Consider the following 25,814-nt stretch of genomic DNA (forward strand, 5'->3'; position numbering starts at 1 on the left):
GGCCGGCCGGCACATTCCTTGGTGTGCTGGTCGAGGGGTGCGCGCCTCCTGTGCTCACCCTGGGAACGGGACAGAAGCTGACAGCTCGGAGAGGACAGGGCTTGTACCCTTTGGTGGCCTCTGGCTGGACCATCTCATTGTCCTCAGACATAGCCTCTCGGTCTGGTTTCATTTCCTGAAAAACAAGCGCACAGAACTCCTAGAGCAGGAGTCCAGTCGAGCTACGGCCCCGGCCGGATCCAGCCCTGCCGCCTGTTCTCACACCATGCTGAAGCTGAGTGGCTTTTACAGTTTTTAATTACTTGAAAAAAAAATCGAAAGGAGGTTTCGTGACCCATGAAAATTATATGGAATTCAAATGTCAGTGTCCATAAATAGTTTCTTGAGACAGGGTCTCGCTCTGTCACCCAGGCTGGAGTGCAGTGCTGTGAGCATGGCTCACTGTCCCCTTGACCTCCCAGGCCCGAGCGATCCTCTTGCCTCGGCTTCCTGAGTAGCTGGGACTACAGGTGCATACCACCATGTCCGGCTAATTTTTTTTTTTTAATTTTTAGTAGAAACAAGGTCTTTCTATGTTGCCCAGGCTGTTCTTGAACTCCATCTTGGCCTCCCAAAGTGCTGGGATTACAGGCTGGAGCCATGGAGCCCGGCCTGTCTTTGTTTTTTCACTGATAAAGTTTTGCCGGGTGTGGTAGTGTGTGCCTATAGTGATTTGGGAGGCGGAGGTGGGAGGATTGCTTCAGCCTAGGAGTTTGAGGCTGGGCTCAAGTGATCAAGAGGTGAACTGTGATCATGTCACTGCATTCCAGCCTGGGTGACACAGCAAGACCCTATCTCTAAAAAAAATATTTAAAAAGCACTGGGTGTGGTGGCTTATGCCTGTGGTCCCAGCTACTTCGGCAGCTGAGGTGGGAGGATCGCTTGAGCCCAGAAGTTGGAGGTTGCAGTGAACCAAGATTGTGTCACTACACTCCAGCCTGGGTGACACAGACCCTGCCTCTTAAAAAAATAAAGAAAAATGTATTGGAATACAGCCATGCCCGTTCAGTCACGTGCTCTCCATGCTGCTTTCGTACTCCAGAGACACTTATGGCCTGAAAGCTGAAAATATTTTCTGTCCTTTACAAAAAAGTTTGCTGACCTCTGCCCTGGAAAATTCATCTCCCAAGTTCTGTTCTGGTGCTGGCGTTCCTAGGTGTCCTAAATTTGGCCCTGTTATTTCTGAACTCTGCTTTGGCCATGTTCCCTCCCAGGAGCCAGGACGGGCACGTTCTCTGAGTCTTGTCCTCTGACGCTTAGAGGCTTGGCTTGGCTCGGCTCAGGCATTCTTGGAAAGGTCTGGCTCCAGGAAAGGCGGATGCCTCCGGAGTCGGCCCAGAGGGAACCTGCCCCAGGTCTGGGGGAGGCCTGACCCAGCCGAGTAGCTTTTGCAGAGGGGTTGGACTGGTCAAGGTGTGCTGAAAGTTGTCCTCAGAAGGCCACGTTGGGATTTCCTTCCTCCAGTATTCGGGCAGCTGAGAACTGCTGTGAGCTTGATGTTTTCCAAGTTGGTGGGTCCTCAGGGTGCCTGAGATTCTGGAATCTGGGTGGAAAGTAGGGGGCTTGGAGGAGTGTCTCGGGTTCTGGAATCCAGGTGGAAAGTGGTGAGGTTCAGGGAGTGGCTTCTGAGCCACCATAGAGGTCTCTGTGGGAGCCTCTGCCCATCCAGGAGATTCCACACGCCCGGCCAGCCCAGAGCACATGTCTCGTGCTTGCTGAGGGTACAGCCAGCCCCAGCGGGTGGAACAGCCCGTTGCCTCCTCTCACTTTGTTTTGGGGCCGTCTGGGAGTTTGGAGCAAGGGTAGAGAGGGAGGAAGTGGCTGCCAGCCATTGCCCAGCACCCTTGTTTGCGTTGGGCCCTCTGTGGGCTCCTTTTTATTGCTCTTGAATGAAGCCAGGGAAATAGACTTCCTCACCTCACTTCAGTTCAGCGTGTCTGGAAATTTGGTTATTAAAATTAAGGAAGTGTGGAAATAGAGCAAGAGAATAATCTCTCCAAGAGATAACAGTGACCTCTGGGCCAGGTGCGGTGGTTCACACCTGTAATCCCAGTACTTTGGGAGGGTGAGGTGGGCGGATCACCTGAGGTCGGGAGTTTGAGACCAGCCTGACCAACATGGAGAAACCTCCGTCTCTATTAAAAAAAAAAAAATTAGCAGCTACTCAGGAGGCTGAGGCAGGAGAATCGCTTGAACCTGGGAGGCAGAGGTTGCAGTGAGCCGAGATTGTGCCACTGCACTCCAGCCTGGGCAACAAGAGTGAGACTCTGTCTCAAAAAAATAAATAAATAAGTGACCTCTGGCAGGTGCAGCATCCCAGCACTTTGGGAGGCCGAGATGGGCAGATCACTTTAGCACAGGAGTTCGAGACCGGCCTGGCTGACATGGTGAAACCCCATCTCCACAAAAATAAAATAAAATGTAAGAGATATTAGTGACCTTTTGGTACATTGAAACCTGGAGTGCTTTCTTTTTCTAAATGCGGAGTCTTCGTGAGTTTGTGTACTGTGCCGATGTCCCTCCCCCAGCCCCGTTATTGTGAGTGGAAGAAGGGGCGAGGGTTCCCCCGCTACTGTGAGTCCCTCCTCTCACGCTGAGTGTCCTTGGAGAAGCCTGCACTTCCTCCTTGTACGCCAGGGCCGGTCCCTCCTTGGCGTGGTTCTGTGCTGCTGGGATGGGGCCAGCCCCTCGGGTGTTTTCTGAGTGTCACACACGGGCGTGTGCATTCATGGCCTTTGCGTGTCTTCCTGTTGTGGAGGCAAAACGTGAAGAACCCTAGATGATCTTGGGACCAGGGCTCCGTCACCTGCTGTTCATTGCTCACCAGAGCATCCAGGAGTGAGTGGAGAGCTCGGACTTCCAGGCACGGTGATAGGAGCTGGTCCTAACCATGCTTCCGCCGGCCTGCTTGTCAGAACCGCCTGTTGGGAGCTGTTGTCATGATCCCATACCTGGGCCCTGGGCCATCTGATTCTGACTTCATTGCTCCAGGTTGGGGCCAAGCTGCTGTTTCCTGTTTGCTTGTTTCCTCTGTGACGTTAGCCACTGGGCTAGTCTGAGCCCCTCAGTTACAGGTGGAGAAATTGAGACCCCTGGGGGTGCAAGGACTTGCCAAGGAACGAGAGCCCCTTAGGGCAGAGCTGGGGCAGGGTCTGGCTTTGGGTCCCAGAGCTGCTGGTCCCCTTCCCGCTCTCCTAGCAGCTTTTTTTTTGAGACAAGGTCTCACCCTGTGACCCAGGCTGGAGTACAATGGCATGATCTCAGCTCACTGCAATCTCCGCCTCCTGCATTCAGTCGATTCTCCTGCCTAAGCCTCCCGAGCAACTGGGATTACAGGTGCATGCCGCCATCCCCAGCTCGGTTTTTTTTTTTTTTTTTTTTTTTTTAGTAGAGGTGGGGTTTCACCATGTTGGCCAGGCTGATCTTGAACTCCTGACCTCAAATGATCCACCTGCCTCGGCCTCCCAAAGTGCTAGAATTACAGGCTGGGATTACACTGCACCTGGCCCTAGCAGCTTTGTCCTGTGCCATCCAACAACAGATGACCGAAGTCTTCGCTTCTTAACATGCATTCCATCTGCCTTACAGTTTTGCCACCTGCAGAACAGAGGACTTGTTGCTTTTCTGGTAAGATGGAAATGTAATCTGGCAGCAGGAGGCCCGTGGAAGCTTGCCTTTAATGGCCTTGTGTCTCTTTCATCCTGTCCTGAGAGCTGGAGAACTTGGATGTTGCTCCTAACGCAACCTTCCTGTTAACATACATTTCCGCAGGCTCATGGATCACCAGAACCACGTCCTATCCCGTGCGGCTGTATGCTTCCATTGGTTCAGGTGTTCTTACCTTGACAGTATTTTCTCCTCTGCAACTTTTGCCGTGGTTGCTTTTAATCAGCATTGACTCCTCAAGAAAAGTATTTAGCTGTTACATCTCAGTGGAGACAGGGTGGGAAGCGTCTGAGACCTTCAGGCTTAGACTTAGAACCAGAAGTGCCCTCAGAGTTCACTTCGTCCTAACCCACCAGGAAATGAGTTCACAGAGAAGTGGGAGAACCTTGCCCCAGGTCCTTGCATTTGCTCCAGGTCCTGCCCCAGGTCTTGCAGTTGCTCTGTGTGGTGGGTGTGATCTGGAGCCCTCCCGATTGCTGCACCTGGGGCAGGCATTGCTAATTGATCCCAGGACTCCTTCCTGCAGAGCACACCCTGGTTCTCCAGGCAGCCGCTGCCTGTCAGTCTGCAGTGGTTGGGAGAGGACACCTGCTTGCCTGGTCTGTTCCAAAGCTTGCTGCTCATCCCAGCACAGGTGGGGGAGGCTATGGGAAAGGGATCTTCATCTGGCCCTGTCACTGCTCTATCAGCTGGGGATGTGGCATCCTAGTGAAAATGCCAGGCGCAGTGGCTCACGCCTGGAATCCCAGCATTTTGGGAGGCTGAGGAGGGCGGATCACTTGAGGTCAGGAGTTTGAGACCAGCCTGGCCAACCAAAAATACAAAAATTCGCCAGGCGTGGTGGCAGGCACCTGTAATCCCAGCTACTCGGGAGGCTGAGGCAGGAGAAACACTTGAACCCAGGAGGTGGAGGTTGCAGTGAGCCGAGATCTTGCTACTGCACTCCAGCCTGGGCAACAGAGGGAGACTCGGTCTCAAAATCTCAAAAAAAACACAAAAAACTAAAGAAAGCGTCATTTCTCTGGCACCCCTGGGGAACCATTATACCTGGTGTTCTAAGGCACCTGGCACAGTGCGGGTGAAGTTGAGACTCTTGGGCACTGAACCCGTCTTGTTTGGAGCAGCTCAGGCCCCAGGGAGGGTTAGGGTTGGTTCTCGTTGGCATGGCCCTGGCCCATCCAGACCTATATCTCTGCTGTCCTGCAGGTGATCAATGTCGATGGGACGAAGAGGCGGACCCTCCTGGAGGACAAGCTCCCGCACATTTTCGGGTTCACGCTGCTGGGGGATTTTATCTACTGGACTGACTGGCAGCGCCGCAGCATTGAGCGGGTGCACAAGGTCAAGGCCAGCCGGGACGTCATCATTGACCAGCTGCCCGACCTGATGGGGCTCAAAGCCGTGAATGTGGCCAAGGTCGTCGGTGAGTCCAGAGGGGCGCAAGCCATGGCTCAGCCATGCAGACTTCCATGAGGAGGAAGTGACGGGTCCAAGCGTGGGCATAAGTGTTGAGCTGAGGTGCCCCGCCCTGGGGAAGGGCAGGACAGGAAAGGTGACAGTATCTGGGCAAGGACAGATGGGAAGGGACCAAGAATGTTGATTAGGGAGTGGTTATGGACTAGGAATGTCGGGAACAATGGTTAGAAAGTGACTAACATTTGTCCCGTGCTATGTGCCCGGCCCTGGCCGGGAGCCTTTGTGCCCAGAGTGACCCTGTCTGCGAATGTAGTTCCGTGCCTTACTTACACTGGGGAGTGGGAGGCAGAGCTGTGCAACTCACAGGTGCCGGGCTCAGGACTCACTGCTGGGTCTGCCTGGGCTGGGCTGTGCTTGTTGCCCCTGTGGCCAATGCACACGTACCTTTCACCTGAAAGCCAGGATCCGCAGTACGCTCCCCGAGGGGGTCGTTGTCTGGCACGATGATTTGTCTCTTCCTGAAAAGGTGAGAGAGTTACACCGGAGAGAGCAGCGTCCAGGTGCGGCAGGGGCTCTGTGTCCGGCTGGGGCCTGGGGTCCTGTGGTGCACCTGCTTGTCAGAGTCACTCAGTAAATCTTGATGAAGGATGAGAGGACAGGGGATGTGGTGCTTGCTGCTGCATTGCCTGCAGTCCTGGGTGAGATGCCTGGATTGACTCTGCTCCCCGTGGGGTGGATGTGATGTTAGCTGTGATGGTAGATCCCTGACTTTAAAATACGAGGGAGCTGGGAGTTGAGGGAGCAGGTTGGGGCAGAAAGGACAGCCCCGCAGAGGCCTGGAGCTGAGGCAGTGCGGGCGACCCCAGGAGCAGTGAGTGCTTCCGTCACAGCCTTCGTCGCACCCTCCAGTCCTCATGCAGAGGATGGAATCCAGGAATTTAGTTTTCCCAGCCTCCTTTAAAAATACATTCATGCCGGGGCAGTGGCTCACATCTGAAATCCCACCACTTTGGGAGGCTGAGGCAGGCAGATCATTTGAGGTCAGGAGTTTGAAACCAGCCTGACCAACATGGTGAAACCCCATCTCTACTAAAAGTACAAAAAAAAAAAAAAAAAAAAATTAGCCGGGTGTGATGTCACACGCCTATAATCCCAGCTACTTGGGAGGTTGAGGCAGAAAAATTGCTTGAACCCAGGAGGTGGAGGTTGTAGTGAGCCGATATTGTACTACTGCCCTCCACCTGGGCAATAGAGCGAGACCCTGTCTCAAAAAGAAAAAGAAAAAAAAAAAAAGAACATTTATACCAGGTGCGGTGGCGCATGCCTGAAATCCCAGAACTTTGGAAGGCTGAGGCAGGAGGATCACTTGAGCCCAGGAATTTGAGAGTGTCTCCCCTGGGCAACATAGAGAGACCTCATCTCTACCAGAAAAAAAAAATTACATAAAATTAGCCGGGCATGGTGGCATGAGGTTGCAGTGAGCTGAGATCATGTCACTGCACTCCAGCCTGAGTGACAGAGTGAGACCCTGTCTCAAAAAAAAAAAAAAAGAAAAAAAGCATTTATCCACCGTGGAAGGTGAGACTGACCTGTGAGGGATTGTTCGAAGAAAAAAAATAAACCCCAGAGATATAAGACAAAAGGGTGCCTCCATGGGGGTGTGATTTAAAGCTGAGAAATTGGGTTTCTTCCCCCTCCCCTCTCATCCCATGGTTTACTAAAGGAGATGGGGAAAAAGATTCTTTTTTTGGCTTAAATATTTAACACTAAATTAAAGCCAATTTTAACAGCACTTTGGTTGATGAGTGAAATTAACAGACTGGCCAAAAATAAACAAATGCTGTCTGTTCTGTGTGAAAAAGAGGCAGCTTTTGTCCTGCTGGGTGAACGTGAGTTTTCAGGGTTGCCGGGAATGTCTGTGAATCGGAGGAAGGGCCTAGCTGGGACTCTCAGGAGCCGAGGCCCCAAGGACTCCCCCGGTCCCTGCCCCAAGGCGTTAACTGTTTTGTTCCTGGGCCAGAGCACAGGCCAGGAGGCTGGACCACTGGGCTGGCACTCTCGCGGTGCTGCTCCCTTACTTCCTGACCACGCTCCCTTCAGCAGCCTCTCTGCACTTCAGTTTCCTCGAATGAAAAATGGGCGTTGTGATGAAAATAGCTCCTACCTCCAAGGTGGATGGAGTGAGTTCAGGCAGGTGACTCTCTGGGACCAGTGCCTGGCGCCTGACAAGGTCCGGTCAGAGCCTGCACTGCTGTTACTGATACTGACCCTTGATTGTACCAGGGGAGAACTTGGTTGCCATTGCCAGGCATGTTCCCGCCACCCCCAGCTACTGTCCCTGTTTGACGTGTGGCAGGAATAAAGCTGTGCATGTTGGAGCTTTTGTCCCATCCTGGCTTTCAGGTGAAAGGTTTGTGTGTGTTTGAGGGTTGAACCTGGCCAGGGGAACGATAATCACAGCCCAGCCCAGCCATGAGGTCGAACCCAACCCGGGGGTGAGTCCTGAGCTCAGCACCCTTGAGCTGTGTGGCTCACGGTGGCATTCACTTGGTGGCTTGGCCACACCCCTTTCCCTGCTGGGCTGGTGGTGTTTAGATTGGAGCCTCTGTGTTCGCTTCCAGGAACCAACCCGTGTGCGGACAGGAACGGGGGGTGCAGCCACCTGTGCTTCTTCACGCCCCACGCAACCCGGTGTGGCTGCCCCATCGGCCTGGAGCTGCTGAGTGACATGAAGACCTGCATCGTGCCCGAGGCCTTCTTGGTCTTTACCAGCAGAGCCGCCATCCACAGGATCTCCCTTGAGACCAACAACAACGACGTGGCCATCCCGCTCACGGGCGTCAAGGAGGCCTCAGCCCTGGACTTCGATGTGTCCAACAACCACATCTACTGGACAGACGTCAGCCTGAAGGTAGCGTGGGCCAGACGTGCACGCAGGCAGCCTGTATGGGAAAACCTTGCCTCTGTTCCTGCCTCAAGGGCTTCAGACACTTTTCTTAAAGCACTGTCGTATTTATTTATTTATTTATTTTTGAGACGGAGTCTTGCTCTGTCGCCCGGGCTGTTTGCAGTGGCCAGATCTCAGCTCACTGCAAGCTCCGCCTCCCGAGTTTACACTATTTTCCTGCCTCAGCCTCCCGTGTAGCTGGGACTATAGGCGCCCGCCACCTCGCCCGGCTAGTTTTTTGTATTTTTTAGTAGAGACGAGGTTTCACCGTGTTAGTCAGGATGGTCTCGATCTCCTGACCTCGTGATCCGCCCATCTCGGCCTCCCAAGGTGCTAGGATTACAGGCTTGAGCCACCGCGCCCGGCCTGTCATATTTATTGTAACTCAATTCAAGCTAATCAAATATGAGCAAGCTTATTTTTTAAAAAATAGATGATTATAGTGAGCAAATCCGGTAGACACACACAAGGGCTTTTGTGAAATGCTTGTGTGAATGTGAAATGTTTGTTGTCTGTTGAGCTTGACTTCAGAGACTCCACCCGCTCCCTCGTCACTGCCTGTTTGCTTTGCAGACTCTTTCTTCATTTATAGTGCAAATATAAACATTCAGGACAAATACAGGAAGAATTTTTTTTTTTTTTTTTTTTTGAGACGGAGTCTTGCTCTGTCGCCCAGGCTGGGGTACAGTAGCATGATCTTAGCTCACTGCAACCTCCGCCTCCCAGGTTCAAGCGATTTTCCTGCCTCAGCCTCCTGAGTAACTGAGATTACAGGCACGTGCCACCATGCCCAGCTAGCTTTTTCGTATTTTTAGTGGAGACAGGATTTCACCATGTTGGCCAGGCTGGTCTTGAACTCCTGACCTCAGGTGATCTGCCCGCCTCAGCCTCCCAAAGTGCTGCGATGACAGGTGTGAGCCACTGCGCCTGGCCTAGAAAGACTTTTTGCCTCTAAAGAAGGGTTTACTAAACTGGTCCATGGGCTGGCCTTCTGATTCTGTAAAGAAAGTTTGATTCGTGGCTGGGTGCAGTGGCTCACGCCCGTAATCCCAGCACTTTGGGAGGCCGAGGGGGGCGGATCACCTGAGGTTGGGAATTTGAGACCAGCCTGACCAACATGGAGAAACCCCATCTCTACTAAAAATACAAAAGAAATTAGCCAGGCATGGCAGTGCACGCCTGTAATCCCAGCTACTTGGGAGGCTGAGGCAGGAGACTCACTTGAACCTGGGAGGCGGGGGTTGTGGTGAGCCGAGATGGCACCATCGCACTCCAGCCTGGGCAACAAGAACAAAACTCTGTCTCAAAAAAAAAAAAGAAAATTTGATTGGTGCACATCAAAGCGCATTTGTTTGTAGATTGTCTGTGGCAGTTTTTGTGCTGCTGAGTTGAGTTGTGGCAGATCTGTATGGGTTCTAAAGCCTTAACTATGTACCATCCGCCCCTTTACAGAAAAAGTGTGCTGACTCTGTTCTAAAGTATTGGACAACTACAATGTTTGCTCATTTATTATTCTACTATTTGTTTTCTGGATTTTTGTTCGTTTGTTTTTGAGATAGGGTCTCCCTCTGTCACTCAGGCTGGAGTGCGGTGGTGTAATCTCAGTTTACTGCAGCCTCGACCTCCTGGGCTCTAGTGATCCTCCCACCTCAGCCCCCCTAGTAGCTGGGACTACAGGCACACACCACCACACCTGGCTGATTTTTGTGTTGTGGAGACAGGGTTTCCCCATGTTGCCCAGGCTGGTTTCAAACTCCTAGGCTCAAGCGCCTGCCTCAGCTTCCCAAAGTGCTGGGATTACAGGTGTGAGCCACTATGCCTGGCCTGTTTTACTATTTGTATTACATATCTTTAAAAGATTTTTTATGACTTTAAGTCACAAGCGTTCTTTGTAAAAAAAAGAAAATAAGGCTGGGCGCGGTGGCTCAAGCCTGTAATCCCAGCACTTTGGGAGGCCGAGACGGGCAGATCACGAGGTCAGGAGATCGAGACCATCCTGGCGAACACGGTGAAACCCCGTCTCTACTAAAAAATACAAAAAACTAGCCGGGCGAGGTGGCGGGCGCCTGTGGTCCCAGCTACTCGGGAGGCTGAGGCAGGAGAATGGCGTAAATCCGCGAGGCGGAGATTGCAGTGAGCCGAGATCGCGCCACTGCACTCCAGCCCGGGCGACAGAGTGAGACTCCGTCTCAAAAAAAAAAAAAAAAAAAAGGAAATATATAGAAAAGTATAAAAAATAAAATAAAAATTGTCCATAACCTCTCCAGTCAGAGACGACCGTTGTTGACACCTCAGCATATTGCCTTCAAGTCTTTTTTCTCTAAGATAGCATTTCTCATCATCACAGACATATGCTACACAGAATTCTGTCTCCTGATTTTTTCACTTGACGTTACAACAGGTATTTGATGACGCTGTGAAAAACTCTTTGGCACAATCTTTTAAACGTATGAAATACTCCACTGCACAGATGTTCCCTTTTAGGCTTAACTGTTCTTTTATTATCTATGTGCTGGTTACAGCCGGGCACCGTGGCTCATGCCTGTAATCCCAGCACTTTGGGAGGCTGAGGCAGGAGGATCACTTGAGCCCAGAAGTTTGAGACCAGCCTGGGCAACATAGTGAGACCCCATCTCTACAAAAAACTTTTTTAATAAGTCGGGCGTAGTGGTACACAGCTGTAGTCCCAGCTACCCAGGAGGCTGAGTTGGGAGGATTGCTTGAGCCCCAGGAGGTTGATGCTACAGTGACCTGAGATTACACCACTGCACTCCAAGCTGAGCGACAGAGCAAGACCTGTCTGCGTGGGGAAAACAAAAATATATATATATAATATATATTATATATTTATAAATATCAGATATGTAATTTAAAAATATTATATAAATGTATATTTATAAATGTATATCATATATTTATAAATACACATTTATAGCTTATATATTATATATATGTATATAAAATTTCCCAAGTTGCTTTTTCCAAAAAAGTGTCTTGCTAAATTTCAAACGTTCATTTAAAAACTTGAATGTTGGTGATCTTGTCCAGAATGTGTTCAGTAGCTGCTCCCGGTGGCCAAGCATCTCGGGAGATGTCTACAAAACACGCTGGTTCTGGCTGGGCGCGGTGGCTCATGCCTGTAATCCCAGCACTTTGGGGGGCTGAAGCAGGTGGATTACCTGAGGTCTGGAGTTCGAGACGAGCCTGGCCAACCTGGTGAAACCCCATCTCAACTAAAAATACAAAAAAATTAGCTGGGCGTGGTGGCGGGCACCCACCTCCTTGGGAGGCTAAGGCAGGAGAATCGCTTAAACCCAGGGGGCAGAGGTTGCAGTGAGCTGAGATCGCACCATTGTACCTCAGGTTGGGCAAGAAGAGTGAAACTCTGTCTCAAAAAAAAAACCAAAAAGATGCTTGTTCCTAAAACGTGGCCCTTTTCCTCCTCACCTGCTGCCAGACCATCAGCCGTGCCTTCATGAATGGGAGCTCGGTGGAGCACGTGGTGGAGTTCGGCCTTGACTACCCCGAGGGCATGGCCGTTGACTGGATGGGCAAGAACCTCTACTGGGCTGACACCGGGACCAACAGGATCGAAGTGGCGCGGCTGGACGGGCAGTTCCGGCAAGTCCTCGTGTGGAGGGACTTGGACAACCCGAGGTCACTGGCCCTGGATCCGACCAAAGGGTAAGGGTTTGCCTGTCCCGTGTGTCCACCTCTCTGTATGAGACAGTGCAGGGGTGCCAACTGGGCAAGGTGGCAGACTGCCCATGTGGCCCTCGGTGATTAGCCTTGATGATGTCCAGGACTGGTAGGACCCTCAGAGGTCATGGAGTTCATTCGTGGAGCAGGGGCTGAGGCTGTATCAGGCCCAGTGCTGGCTGCTTTCACCTGGGCCGTCTCACCAAAGCATCCATGGAGCCTGCATAGGGCAGGTATCTGTGTCGGTTTTACAGATGCAGAAACAGGCTCAGAGAAACCAAGTGACTTTCCTAAGGTCACATACCCAGTTAGAGCAGAGCTGGGCCAGGAAGTGCTGTCTCAGGCTCCCAACCAGGCCTCCTTGCTTTGTACTCTTTTGCCAAAACCATGATCCAGAATTGACTTTGAGGTCCCCGGACCTCAGGCTCCTCCGAAATGGCCTCTTGGAGGCTGCTGAGCCACAGCTTAGGACCCACCTCGAGAAGTAAATGTGCTTGTAGCTGTCGGGCATCCTGGCGGCCATGCCTTGGGCACTGGGGTCAGACAGGCCCCAGTTGTGGGGGGCGTCTCTCTGGACTTGAGTTTTCTTTTCTGTGCAGTGGGCACAGTGACCAGCCCGTAAAGCATCTTCTGTGATGTGTGCAGTAGCCCAGTCCCTGCCTGTCACCTGTTCTGCTAGGGAAGGAAGGAAGACTTCAGGATGGCAGGACATAGAAAGAGGTCCAGGTTTTAGAGCAAGGGCAGGTCAAAGTTAGAAAATTCTGAAATGAGGATGTGCATTTCCTCCTCTGGATCTGATAAAAGAAGAGGGAAGGAGGGGCTGCTGGGGGAGGAACCCAGAGCCGAGTTTACATCCGGATCCTGCAAGGCCTCCCCTGCCCTGAGGTCTTGTTTTGTGACGTGCTCATGTCCATCCTGGTTTCTGCCATGTCCCCAACATCCGGCCAAGCTTAGGGGGATGTTCCAGCACACACTCGCCCTGTCTGTGCACCTGTTTTTGTGTCTGTACATGGGTATTTACTCGCCTTACGAGTGAGCCACTGTGGAAATTCAGGGAGGTGGCCCAGTGACCACCCCTGGAGGGATATGTGTGTGGCAGGGGGCGAGGGTCTCGCCCTTCCCTGCTTCCTGCGCGTGGCTTTCTCCAGGACGGGGAGGGCTGAGCTGAAGAGATGGGGGCAGTTGCGTCCCTCCGCCACCCGCTGTCCTGCGGTGAGAGTGGACTCACCGAGCCACCCCTTCTCCCTTGTGCCTTCCAGCTACATCTACTGGACCGAGTGGGGCGGCAAGCCGAGGATCATGCGGGCCTTCATGGACGGGACCAACTGCATGACGCTGGTGGACAAGGTGGGCCGGGCCAACGACCTCACCATTGACTATGCTGACCAGCGCCTCTACTGGACCGACCTGGACACCAACATGATCGAGTCGTCCAACATGCTGGGTGAGGGCCGGGCCGGGGCCTGCTGGTCGTGGAGGGCGGGGCAGCTGGACGTTGGCCACCCTGCTGCACATGCCCTGTGGCCTGCAATTCCCCAACCTGCCAGGAGCTGTGGCCACACCTTCGACTGCCCAGCAGCCTCACCCTCTGCTGTGGGGGTTGTCCCTGTCCACCCCTGGGTGCCGTTGCTGCAGTTGTGTTGGGAGAGGCTCTGGTGACAGCTGTTTCCTGTGCACGTGCTGAGCACCAGGTCCCAGCTAATCCCTGTGCCAGGACTCTAACGCACGTGGTGGAGGTTTTCATTGCTGGGGAAGCTGAGGCCTGAGGAAGCCACATGACTTGCCTTAGGTCACAGAGCTGGTGAGTTCAGGATCCCCCCGAGACACCAGGGCCGGCGCTCAATCCCCACCCAGCCCTGAGCCCCACCGTGTGTGCGGATTGTGCTGGGAGTGTCCTGGGACCCAGGGGCTGGTGCTCATCTCCTTTCTCCAGATCATGAGAATGAAGCTCAGGGAAGTTTGAAAAAAAAAAAACCTATCCCAAGTCACACAGCGGCAGGAGCAGGATTTTGAACCCAGTGCAGGGGACTGCACACTCTGTTCTGCTAGAGTAGTTATGTTAGCTGTCCTGGGTGATATGGCAGGTGACAGGAGCCACCATGCTCAACAAAGGGACCCCCATCCCCCCTGCCAAGTCGGGAGAGTGGAAGGTCAGGGGCAGATGCTCTGAAGGGCCAGGTGCAGTGGCTCATACCTGTAATCCCAGCACTTTGTGAGGCCAAGGCGGGCAGGTGGTTTAAGCCCAGGAGTTCAAGAGCAGCCTGGGTAACGTAGTGAGACCCCATCTCTGCAAAAAATTTTTTAAAAACTTAGCTGGGCATGGTGGTTCATGCCTGTAGTCCTAGCTACTTGGGAGGTCAGATGGGAGGATTGCTTGAGCCCAGGAGGTTGAGGCTGTGGTGAGCTATGATCTGCCACTGCACTCCAGCCTGGGCAATAGAGTGAGACCCTGTCTCAAAAAAAAAGAAAAAAAGGAAGAAAATAAAAAAACTCTGAGGGCTCAGGTCCAAGCCCCCAGGCAGCCCTTGGCTTGAGGGCAGACAAGGGAGGAGGGGGTCACCTGGGCATCCCTGACTTTTGGCCCCTGGCAGAGGGACCTCTGGTGACCTTGACCATAGCAGAACCTCTGAGCACATCAGCCATGTCGAACCGCTCAGGAATGGCAGCAAGAATTTGGCTTCTGACCACCACTGCTACTCGCCATCTGCGGTGGGCATGTTGTGCCCATTTTACAGATGAGGAGGCTGGGGCATCGGCCAGCTGCATGCCTTGTCCCACGTACTGCATAGGCAGAGCTGGCACTTGAACCCCGTGTCCCGGTTGCTGCTGGGGGTGGGCTGCACCCTGGCTTGTGATGCCAGTACCTAGGTTTGCACGTGACTTCGTGACCGTCACCAGCTCTGCAGGGAATCCCATGACCCAGCTCATCCAGGCCGCATGCAAACCTGTTGCCAGGCGAGAAACCGGTCACAGCACAGCTGTGGTTGCCTGAAATGATTAAGTTCATTAATCACCCTGGAGTGAGGACAGACTCAGATGAAAACCAGCAAAAGCCCTGGAAATTCATGTGACCCTGCCAGTGAGGGTGGCCATGTGCATTGCAGCCTGGCTGTCATTCTGCTGTACATACAGTGTTTTGGACTTAAACGCTCCGGATGTTTACTGAGTGCTTGAATAATAACATGGAAGGCCCGGGCTTGTTGCTGCGGGAGTGAAGGATGCATAGCCAGTCCTGACATGGTGAACACAGGAACATAGAGCCTCGTTGCCTGCCTGGGTAGTAATCCCGGCCCTGCCGCTTAGCAACTGTGTGACTGTAGCCAGGTCACTTAATTTTAGTAGATCCTGCCTGCTCTTCAGTGGATCTTGCCAGTTTTCCAAGGTGGCCAAACACTTTAAGGCACTCACGTGGTCGCTAGGCTGCAGGGTTGAACTCCGGCTTGTCCCTCAGGGCGCCCTGTGCTCTGTGGCCTGGCTGTGCCGTTGCTGACACTGTGCCCGTGTGTGTCCATGCAGGTCAGGAGCGGGTTGTGATTGCCGACGACCTCCCGCACCCGTTCGGTCTGACGCAGTACAGCGATTATATCTACTGGACGGACTGGAATCTGCACAGCATCGAGCGGGCTGACAAGACCAGCGGCCGGAACCGCACCCTCATCCAGGGCCACCTGGACTTCGTGATGGACATCCTGGTGTTCCACTCCTCCCGCCAGGATGGCCTCAACGACTGCATGCACAACAACGGGCAGTGCGGGCAGCTGTGCCTTGCCATCCCCGGCGGCCACCGCTGCGGCTGTGCCTCACACCACACCCTGGACCCCAGCAGCCGCAACTGCAGCCGTAAGTGCCTCGCGGTCCCCTGCACCTCACTCCCTCGTTAGATCAGACTGGTTCTGGGAGCTGACGCTGAAAGAAGTTTCTCATTTGGGGTTCCTGGGTGTACATAGATGGTTGGGTAGGTTGTGCACTGCACAAGCTGCATGATGCTACCTGAAGGTCCAGGTCCAGGCTGGGTGGACTTGTTGCTTCATCAGGACACAGGTAAATGGCCAAAACCCCTCAGCTGGCAGGTCTCGGAAAGGATCTTTGGGTGTGAAAGCCAGTCACAGGGGAAGGGCGCTCGCTCATACTGCCAGCAGGATGCTGAGTGCTTTCCACAGCGCTTATTTACTCCTCAAGCCTGGAGGGTGGGGAGTAGCATGGTCCCATCTCACATACAAGGAACCCGACGCACAGAGAGGTGTGGCAGCCCACCCAAGGCCATACGACCGGAGCGGGTTGAGCCAGGGTTGACTGTGGCAGGCTGGCTCAAGAGTCCCTGCTCCTGAACCCTTGCCAGGCAGCCTGGCATCAGTTCGGGGAATTTTTGCCCTGACCCTTGGAAGCAGGTGAGCCTCTTTGTTCTCATGTCAGTGATGAGAAGAGTGACTTTCCTATGGCCCCTCTGGAGGACATGTGCTTCCTGTTGGCAGGCTCTTCCCCCATGACATCAGCAGTGAGCTGGTTATGATTCCCGACGCAGAACTTGATCGTTTATAAAACTCTTTGTCATCCAGGCCCCGTTGGAGTCTCATGTAGACCTGGGCACCGGCAGGGCTGGTCTTGCCTGTCCCAGCTGCATGGATGGGGAACTTGAGGCTTGCAAAGGTTAAGGGGCTGTTCGAGGCCCAGGCTGGCAGGAGATGGGCCTGGGCCAGAGTCTGGGACTTCCCATGCCTGGACTGTCTTTAGTACTGTTGCTCACCATGCCTCCCTGGGGCCATGATCTTGGAGAGTCAAACGGAGGTGCAGGTAACCCATGGCAAGGAGGGGTTGCCATGACTCAGAGTCCCCGTCCTGTGCCCGGCAGACCTGGTGCAGTGACTTGGATTTCGGACCAGCCACCATAGCCCGAAGTGCCACAGCTTCTGAACCCAGGCAGGACTCAGGCCAGGACTCTGTTTGCTGCTGAGAGGGAGAGGCCGCTGGATGTCCTGGTCCTGCTAGAGAGCTGGTTCTTCCGGTCCTGCTGCCAGTGCACTGAGAGGAGGCCCAGCTTGATTCCGGGGCTGCCCTGTGGTGGCACATGCTGCTCACTGACACCCTCGAGGGGAGTCTCCTCCTGGGCTTGTCGTTGACTGTGCCCGGTTTTCTGCAGTTCACTGGTGTACACATAGGCACATAGCAAACTGCACACACAGTCACGGGTACGAGTTTCACTACCATTCCACCACCAATGTTCACACCATTACCTGCCTTCTGTCTTAAGTTTTCATCATTTAAAAATAAATTTATTGGGCTGGGCGCGGTGGCTCACGGCTGTAATCCCAGCACTTTGGGAAGCTGAGGTGGGCGGATCACCCGAGGTCAGGAGTTCAAGACCAGCCTGGCCAATATGGTGAAACCCCATCTCTACTAAAAATAAAAATTAGCCAGGCATGGTGGGGCACACCTGTAATCCCAGCTACTCGGGAGGCTGAGACAGGAGAATTGCTTGAACTTGGGAAGGAGAAGTTTCAGGTGAGCCGAGTTTGTGCCACTGCACTCTAGCCTGGACAACAAGAGCGAAACTCTGTCTCAAATAAATAAATAAATAAATGGCAGGGCGCAGTGGCTCACACCTGTAATCCCAGCACTTTGGAGGCCGAGGTGGGCGGATCACGAGGTCAGGAGATCAAGACCATCCTGGCTAACACAGTGAAACCCCGTCTGTACTAAAAATACAAAAAATTAACTGGGTGTGGTGGCGGGCGCCTGTAGTCCCGGCTACTCAGGAGGTTGAGGCAGGAGAATGGCGTGAACCTGGGAGGTGGAGCTTGCAGTGAGCCAGGATCATCCAGCCTGGGTAACAGTGCGAGACTCCGTCTCAAAATAAATAAATAAATAAATAAATAAATAAATAAATCTATTTCAGAAATAACACTTGTACTTTGAAACAGCAGAGACACATATAACATGAAGAGTGAAATTCCCCATAGCGCACCCCCGAGAGACAGCCCTGGTCCCCCCATCTTTCCCGTGGACCTCCAGTGGAGTGGATGCTGCACCACCTGTTGTAGTCAAGTGGTGTTCTGTCCCGCCCGCCAGCTCCTCTTTGGCTTCCAGACACCCACCTGCAGCTCTGTCTTTGCCTCCTCTAGCGCCCACCACCTTCTTGCTGTTCAGCCAGAAATCTGCCATCAGTCGGATGATCCCGGATGACCAGCACAGCCCGGATCTCATCCTGCCCCTGCATGGGCTGAGGAACGTCAAAGCCATCGACTATGACCCACTGGACAAGTTCATCTACTGGGTGGACGGGCGCCAGAACATCAAGCGAGCCAAGGACGATGGGACCCAGGCAGGTGCCCCGTTGGAAGGGTGCGGGGTGCTTCCCAAGGTGCGCCTCTTGCTGGTTTCCAGGCTGCTGCCCTTGTCCTTAGCAGAGGGAGGGAACAGAACTTGGTTCTGGGTGAACGATGACTTGGGCTTCGATTACATAGTCACGGGTTATAACCCTGAGCTGCGTGGGACCCCGAGACTGTGATTATCTGTAGAAACTGGGTTTCTTAGTAGTTTAAGTAGTCATGGTGGGGTCAAACCCCACAGGACTTTTTTTCTTTCCCAGAAAGAAAAGTGGTCTTGTGTCATGCAAGGGTAGTTGGTACTGGTTAATCTAGGTTTATCCTTTATTTTGTAGGAATTGTGCAGTCATTTCTGCTACAATGCAGTATATGTGCTTCTAAAAGTCACCACACTGCAAAATCACACAGTAAAAATGACACGACTCATAGGAGAAGGGGGAGCAGGGCACAATCCCCAAAATCTCTGTCAATGACATGTAAGAGAGGAGAGGAACCTGGGAAATAGCAGAGCGCCTTTTGCACATTAAATGGTTAGATATATCCCACAATACTGTGCATTCATAAACGTTAACGCTGCAATAAATATGGCACGTTACCTTGGGAAGATCTGGAGTTGGCTCATGAGTGTGGAAGGGTGCAGCGCGTGAGTTTTCGTGAAGCGCTGGAAGGAGGATTGTGGGAAATCAGATGGAAAGTTCTCACCCCAGGTGTGGAGAGGAGTGGGTCATGGCCCCAGCAGTGAGCCCAGGGAGGTCAGAGACGGAGGTGTGTGTGGGTGTGACCCTGTGCAGTTCCCTGCCGGCTGTGGTTTTCTGCATTCGCTTAATGTGTCTCATGGAGGAAATTGTGTATGAGCAAATGTGAAACCGTGCTGTGCTCAAATTGTCCTAATATATCACTGCGTTGGAACAGAGTTGCTTTTTTTTTTTTGAGACGGAGTCTCGCTCTGTCGCCCAGGCTGGAGTGCAGTGGCACCATCTCGGCTCACTGCAAGCTCCGCCTCCCGGGTTCCCGCCATTCTCCTGCCTCAGCCTCCCGAGTAGCTGGGACTACAGGCGCCCGCCTCCTCGCCCAGCTAATTTTTTTGTGGTTTTTTTAGTAGAGACAGGGTTTCACCGTGTTAGCCAGGATGGTCTCAATCTCCTGACCTCGTGATCCACCCGTCTCGGCCTCCCAATGTGCTGGGATTACAGGCTTGAGCCACCGCGCCCGGCCTTTTTTTTTTTTTTTTTTTGAGTTGGAATCTCACTCTGTCACCCAGCCTGGAGTGCAGTGGCGTGATTTCGGCTTGCTGCAACCTCTGCCTCCTACGTTCAAGTGATTCTCCTGCCTCAGCCTCCCGAATAACTGGGATTACAGGCGTGAACCACCGCGGCCCGGCCAGATTTGCATTTTTAAAACAAGTGCTAGGCTGGGCATGGTGGCTCACGCCTGTAATCCCAGCACTTTGGGAGGCTGAGGCAGGCAGATCACCTGAGGTCAGGAGTTCAAGACCAGCCTGGCCAACATGGTGAAACCCCATCTCTACTGAAAATACAAAAATTAGCTGGGCGTGGTGGCGGGTGCCTGTAATCCCAGTTACTCAGGAGGCTGAGGCAGGAGAATCACTTGAACCCAGGAGGCAGAGGTTGCAGTGAGCCGAGATCGCACCATTGCACTCCAGCCTGGGTGACAAGAGCAAAACTCCGTCTCAAAAGATAAAAGATAAAAAAAACAAGTGCTGTAGCAGAAGCAACCACTTTGTGGTGTCAGGCTTGTGTGACCTGTTCCAGGAATGATGTGCTCACGGCGGCCTCAGGCCCACCTGGAGTCTGCAGCATGGGGCACAACACGTTCATTAGCGTAGACTTCCAGGACAGGCCTGGCTCCTAAGCAGCCTTCTTTTATAAAAACTACAGAGCCCGCATGTAATCCCAGCACTTTGGGAGGCTGAGGCAGGTGGATCATGAGGTCAGGAGCTCAAGACCAGCCTGGCCAACATGGTGAAATCCTGTCTCTACTAAATATACAAAAATTAGCTGGGTGTGGTGGCGAGCACCTGTAGTCCCAGCTACTCAGGAGGCTGAGGCAGGAGAATTGCTGAACCTGGAAGGCAGAGGTTGCAGTGAGCTGAGACCACGCCATTGCACTCCAGCCTGGGCAACAGAACGAGACTCCATCTCAAAACAAAACAAAACAAAAAACTACAGAGCCACACGGCCTCTTTCTCCACCGAACATCGGTGTGGGAGCTTGTGTTATTGTGATGAAATCTTGGTACTTTCTTGAGGCAGAGAGAGGCTGAGCATCTGGAAAGACTTTCAGATGGGTCGCCATGTCCGCCGTCAGTTCTGCTGTCGTGCCCCCCATCTGAAGGCTGGTGCTGTCCAGACAGGCTGGACGCCCCTTTCCACCAGATCCTTCCTCCCGCAGCAGTTTCTAGTTGAGTTGTACTGTGAGGTCTGTGTCCTTGGTTGATGGCAAAAGTCAGCCAAATTGAAATTCAGAGCCATGCCCGGCTCCCTGGAGCTTCTCTCCTGGGCAGCTGTGATCATTGCCTCTGTTGTGGCGCAGATGGTGGAAATGGATTCCTTTCATCTTGCTTGCTACAGGTGACTGTCACGTGGAGTCCTTTGGAGAAAGGGACGTGTTAATTGATGGATGTGTGGCTCCCATGCTGAGAAAGCTCCTGGGCGTACATTGCCTTAGTGTCTCATTGGAGCTGCGTTCTTTTCTGGTGTCTGGTAGGCAGAAGTGATGAAGACTTGGAAGAAGACCCGGAAGGTTTTCCATTTAATTTGGAGAATGTGCTTTTCCCCTCTCGTGTCTGTCGCTAAGGTGCAGCCTCCTGCAGCCGCCGCGCTCTGTGGACGCTGGCTTTGATTCTTTACCAGGGGTCCCCCTGTTCCTCCAAAAGATGGTGTCTAAATTATCATCCAGTTGGCCGAGGTTTTTGTTTTCTATTGTTTTTATTTTTTATTGTGGTAAATATACATAACATAAAATTTACCATTTTAATTATTTTGTTCTTGTTTTTGAGACAGGGTCTCACCCCAGTGCCCGGGCTGGAGTGCAGTGGTGCGATCATGGCTCACTGCAGCCTCAGCCTCCTGGCTTCAGTGATCCGCTCACCTCAGCCTCTCTAGTAGCTGGAACTACAGGCATACACTACCATATCTGGCTGATTTTTTTAATTGTAGAGACCCACTGTGTTGCCCAGGCTGGTCTCAACTCCTGGACTCAAGCCATCCGCCCACCTCACCCTCCCAAAGTGCTGGGATTACAGGCATGAGCCACAACACCCAGCCATTTTAACTTTCTCTCTCTCTCTCTCTCTCTCTCCTTTCTGTTTCTTTCTTTCTTTCTGTCTTTCTTTCTTTTTTGAGATGGAGTCTCGCTCTGTCACCCAGGCTGGAGTGGAATGGCGCGGTATCGACTCACTGCAACCTCCGCCTCCCAGGTTTAAGCGATTCTCCTGCCTCAGCCTCCTGAGTAGCTGGGACTACAGGGGTCCATCACCATGCCCAGCTAATTTTTGTATTTTTTAGCAGAGACGGGGTTTCACCATGTTGGCCAGGCTGGTCTCGAACTCCTAACCTGGTTATCCGCCCGCCTCAGCCTCCCAAAGTGCTGAGATAACAGGCGTGAGCCACCTTTTTTTTGAGACAAGGTCTTGCCCTGTTGCCCAGACTGGAGTGCAGTGGTGGGCTCTTGGCTCACTGCAGCCTCCACCTCCCAGGCTCAAGTTGTGCACCTCCACACCTGGCTAATGGTATTTTATGTAGAGACAGGTTTCACCGTGTTGCCCAGGCTGGCCTCCAACTGGACTCAAGCAGCCCGTCCACCTCAGCCTCCCAAGTACTGAGATAACAGGCATGAGCCACCGTGCCCAGCCCGTTTTACCTATTCTGCAGTGGACAGTTCAGTGGCATTCAGTCAGTTCACATGGTAACCACCACCGCCATTCATCTCCAGACTACTTCACCTTCTCGGACCGAAACTGTGCATTAAACACACTCCTCATCTCCCTCTCACAGCCACCATTCTACTTTCTGTCTCTCTCTGCCTTCTCTAGGTACCACATGTAAGTGGAATTATACCAATATTTGCCCTTCTGTAACTAGCTTTTTTCACGTGGCATGGTGTCCTCAAGGTTCATCTGTGTTGTAGCCTGTGTCAGGATTTCCTTCCTTAAATTAAGCCTGAGTAATAACCCATTGTAAGGGCTGGGTGTGGTGGCTCACACCCTCTAATCCCAGTACTTTGGGAGTCTCAGATGGGCAGATCACTTGAGGTCAGGAGTTTGAGACCAGCCTGGCCAACATAGTGAAACACTGGCTCTACTAAAAGTACCAAATTAGCCGGGTGTGGTGGTGCGCACCTGTAATCCCAGTTACTCAGGAGGCTGAGGCAGGAGAATTGCTTGCACCCGGGAGGCAGAGGTTGCAGTGAACCAAGATTGTGCCTCTGCCGTCCAGCCTGGGCAACACAGTGAGACCCCGTCTCAAAAAAAATCATGGTATGGATGTACGGACCACATGTTGTTATTTATCCATCCACGGGTGCCAGGTCGCTTCCTCCTCTGGTTGTCGTGAATAAACCACTCTGAACATCTCCTTCCATGGTGAAGGTTTTCTTCTAGTGAGGAAAAGGCATGTTGCCTGTGGTGTTGCATAGGATTCTGGTAAGAAAGTTTGCACTGATTGTAAGTATTTGTACTTCACGTTAAAAAGAAAGCTCAGGCCGGGCGCGGTGGCTCAAGCCTGTAATCCCAGCACTTTGGGAGGCCGAGGCGGGCGGATCACAAGGTCAAGAGATCGAGACCATCCTGACCAACATAGTGAAACCCCATCTCTACTAAAAATACAAAAAAAATTAGCTGGGCGAGGTGGCGGGCACCTGTAGTCCCAGCTAGTTGGGAGGCTGAGGCAGGAGAATGGCGTGAACCCAGGAGGCGTGGAGCTTGCAGTGAGCCGAGATCGCACCACTGCACTCCAGAGTAAGACTCCGTCTCACGCAAGACTCCATGTCAAAAAAAAAAAAAAAAAAGAGCTCAGGGTTTATGAAACTAGCTAGCCGTGTAAAGTTTGCTGTGTTGTTTTTGCGCCTGAGAGGAGTGTGGCCAGGGTGTCACGTCACACAGTACACGTTTCTCAGATGGTTGTTCTCCAGACTGCTGTCCCAAAGTCTGGTTTTGCATCTGGTTCCCACAGACCCACCCTCCACGGTGAGCCTGATTTTGCCAGGGTAGCTGGAATCTTGCTTGTCTTCCAGCCTGGCAGCTGTACCAGGCCGGGGTCCGCAGCTGGAGAGCTCTGTGGCTTTTAGGAGGGAATTTGTTCAGTTGGTGTTGACACATGGCCCCCTAGGGTCCATCGCTCTGTGGTGATGTGGATGTTGTTATCTACAAAGACACATGATCCTTCGTGTCTGATGAAAGTGATGATGTCTCTGCAGCTGCCCAGCAAGGCTGTGTGTGTGTGTGTGTGTGTGGTGTGTGTGGTGTGGGGTGTGTGGGGTGTGTGTGTATGTGTATGGGGGAGGGAGGCACCCTTTCCATCTGGGTCCAAGAGGCTGGGCCTGGGGAAGAAGCTTCTTTTTCTTTACTTAGAGACTTTATTTGTATTTTTCAGGCTGGGGTGTGGTGGTATGAGCATAGGATGTGTGTGTGGTGTGTGGTGTGTGTAGGGTGTGTGTGTGGTGTGTGGTGTGGGGTGTGTGGTGTGTGGTGTGGGGTGTGTGGTGTGTGGTGTGGGGTGTGTGGTGTGTGGTGTGTGTGGGGTATGTATGTGTATGGGTGAGGGAGGCACCCTTTCCACCTGGATCCAAGAGGCTGGGCCTGGGGAAGAAGCTTCTTTTTATTTAGAGACTTTATTTGTATTTTTCAGGCTGGGGTGTAGTGGTATGAGCATAGGGGGTGTGTGTGTGTGTGTGTGTGTGTGTGTGGTGTGGGGTGTAGTGGTATGAGCATAGGGTGTGTGTGTGTGTGTGTGGTGTGGGGTGTGTGGGGTGTGTGTGTATGTGTAGTGGTATGAGCACGGGGAGGGGTGTGTGTGTGTGTGTGGTGTGGGGTGTGTGGGGTGTGTGTGTATGTGTATGTGTATGGGGGAGGGAGGCACCCTTTCCACCTGGGTCCAAGAGACTGGGCCTGGGGAAGAAGTTTCTTTTTATCTACTTAGAGACTTTGTTTTATTTGTATTTTTTTGAGACAGGGTCCTACTCTGTCACCCAGGCAGGGTGACAGCCTCCCAGGCTTAAGCGATCCTCCCACCTCAGCCTTCTGAGTAGCTGGGACTGTAGGCCTGCGTCACCATACCGAGCTAGTGTTTTTTTGTTTGGTTGGTTTAATTTTTTTTGATGCAGATGGAGTTTTGCTGCGTTGCCCAGACTAGTCTCAAACTCCTCAGCTCACGTGATTCTCCCACCTCGGTTTCCCGACATTCTGGGATCATGGGCGTGAGCCACTGCTGCCTCCCTGTTTTATTAACTGCTGAAAGACCTAGATAAAATCTGAAAAGACTTACTGTCAGAGCACCATCCTGAGATGATTCCCTCTGACTCAAGGGAGGGGAGGGGAGCTTTTCCTTCAGGCCTGGGTGGCAGTAGCCCAGGTTCTCCAGGCGCCATTTGCCCCAGGCCAAATCACTCGGGATCTTGGATGCAGCTGTCTTTCGGGGTAACCCAAAGGGACCAGATCCTCCCGGGCAGTAGGCTTCTGGGCTGTCCTCTCCTACATCAGCTCAGTAAGATCCCTTTGAAGGGATGCTGTTTCCGAGGCCCCAAAAGCCCAGGCTCATCCCTGAGATGCAGAGGGTAGGCTGGGCTCAGGCAGCGCTCCAGCATCTCCTGGCCGGTGACCCCGGAGAGTCCTTGAGAGTCACTGAGAGATGTGGCTGCCCTGCATTCTCAAGAGGGGCTCTGGGTCATTCCCCACACTCACCTGCCCCCACCCACCCTCACCTGGCCCCCAACCTGACCTACCCCCACATCTGTACCAGCCCCTTTACCTTCACCTGCCCTACCCACCCTCACCTCCCCTGTACCCTCACCTCACCCACTCACCCACCCCTGCACCCGCACCTGTCCCCCACCTTCACCTAACCCCCACCCTCACCTGGCCTTTCCCTCACCTGGCCTCCCCCTCACCTGGCCTCCCCCTCACCTGGCCTCCCCCCTCACCTGGCCTCCTGCCCTTGGGGAAGGGGTTGTAAGGGGTGGCCCCCACACTGGCTGTCCTGGTGCCCTGCAGAGAAAACAGGACATGAGGGCCGCAGTCCAAAAGCTTGCGTCCTAGCAGGTGGAGAAGACAGGGACGTGTTGGGAAGGGCCCTGTGGTCCTGGGTGCCTTCTTGGCCATCAGCAGAGCCTTCATGGGAGCGCCAGGCTAGTGGCACACAGCTGGGTCCCCCGGTGGGTTGGCTGATGAGGCCTCAAGTCCGAGGCGGCAAGAGCTCTTCCAGAGGCCGTTGTCCGAATCGCTCCGGCATACTCGGGCGGGCATGTAGTTAGGAGCTGATTGAAGAGGAGAGACCCGCACACCAGTACTGGGATTTGACTTTCAGGCTAAACTCGAGAATCGTGGCCTCTGCTCTCCTGCCAGAGCTCTCCAGCCAGCGCCCGGGGGTCTCCGCCAGTGCCCGGGGGTCTCCAGCCAGTGCCCGGGGGTCTCCAGCCAGTGCCCAGGGGTCTCCACCAGTGCTGGGGAGTCTCCGCCAGTGCCCAGGGGTCTCCACCAGTGCCCGGGGG

General features: G+C 53.2%; 2 protein-coding genes across 2 annotated transcripts in view; both read left to right on the forward strand.

Moving 5' to 3' along the window:
* Positions 1–5,608, forward strand: part of LRP5L (low density lipoprotein receptor-related protein 5-like) — a 25,868-nt gene extending 20,260 nt beyond the window's left edge. Inside the window, exon 6 of the mRNA XM_011987081.1 lies at positions 4,912–5,608. Coding sequence (XP_011842471.1) covers positions 4,912–5,178 — 267 coding nt within the window. The 3' untranslated portion in view covers positions 5,179–5,608. The remainder of the gene's footprint in view (positions 1–4,911) is intronic.
* A 153-nt stretch (positions 5,609–5,761) lies between these two features.
* The window catches only part of LRP5 (low density lipoprotein receptor-related protein 5), a 47,361-nt gene continuing 27,308 nt past the window's right edge, over positions 5,762–25,814 (forward strand). The window contains exons 1-6 of the mRNA XM_011987056.1: positions 5,762–5,819; positions 7,743–8,032; positions 11,526–11,752; positions 13,027–13,211; positions 15,284–15,607; positions 17,887–18,086. Of these exons, the coding sequence (XP_011842446.1) occupies positions 5,762–5,819; positions 7,743–8,032; positions 11,526–11,752; positions 13,027–13,211; positions 15,284–15,607; positions 17,887–18,086 (1,284 nt within the window). The remainder of the gene's footprint in view (positions 5,820–7,742; positions 8,033–11,525; positions 11,753–13,026; positions 13,212–15,283; positions 15,608–17,886; positions 18,087–25,814) is intronic.

This window comes from Mandrillus leucophaeus, unplaced genomic scaffold (assembly GCF_000951045.1).
Source record: "Mandrillus leucophaeus isolate KB7577 unplaced genomic scaffold, Mleu.le_1.0 Scaffold30, whole genome shotgun sequence".
Taxonomy (NCBI): domain Eukaryota; kingdom Metazoa; phylum Chordata; class Mammalia; order Primates; family Cercopithecidae; genus Mandrillus; species Mandrillus leucophaeus.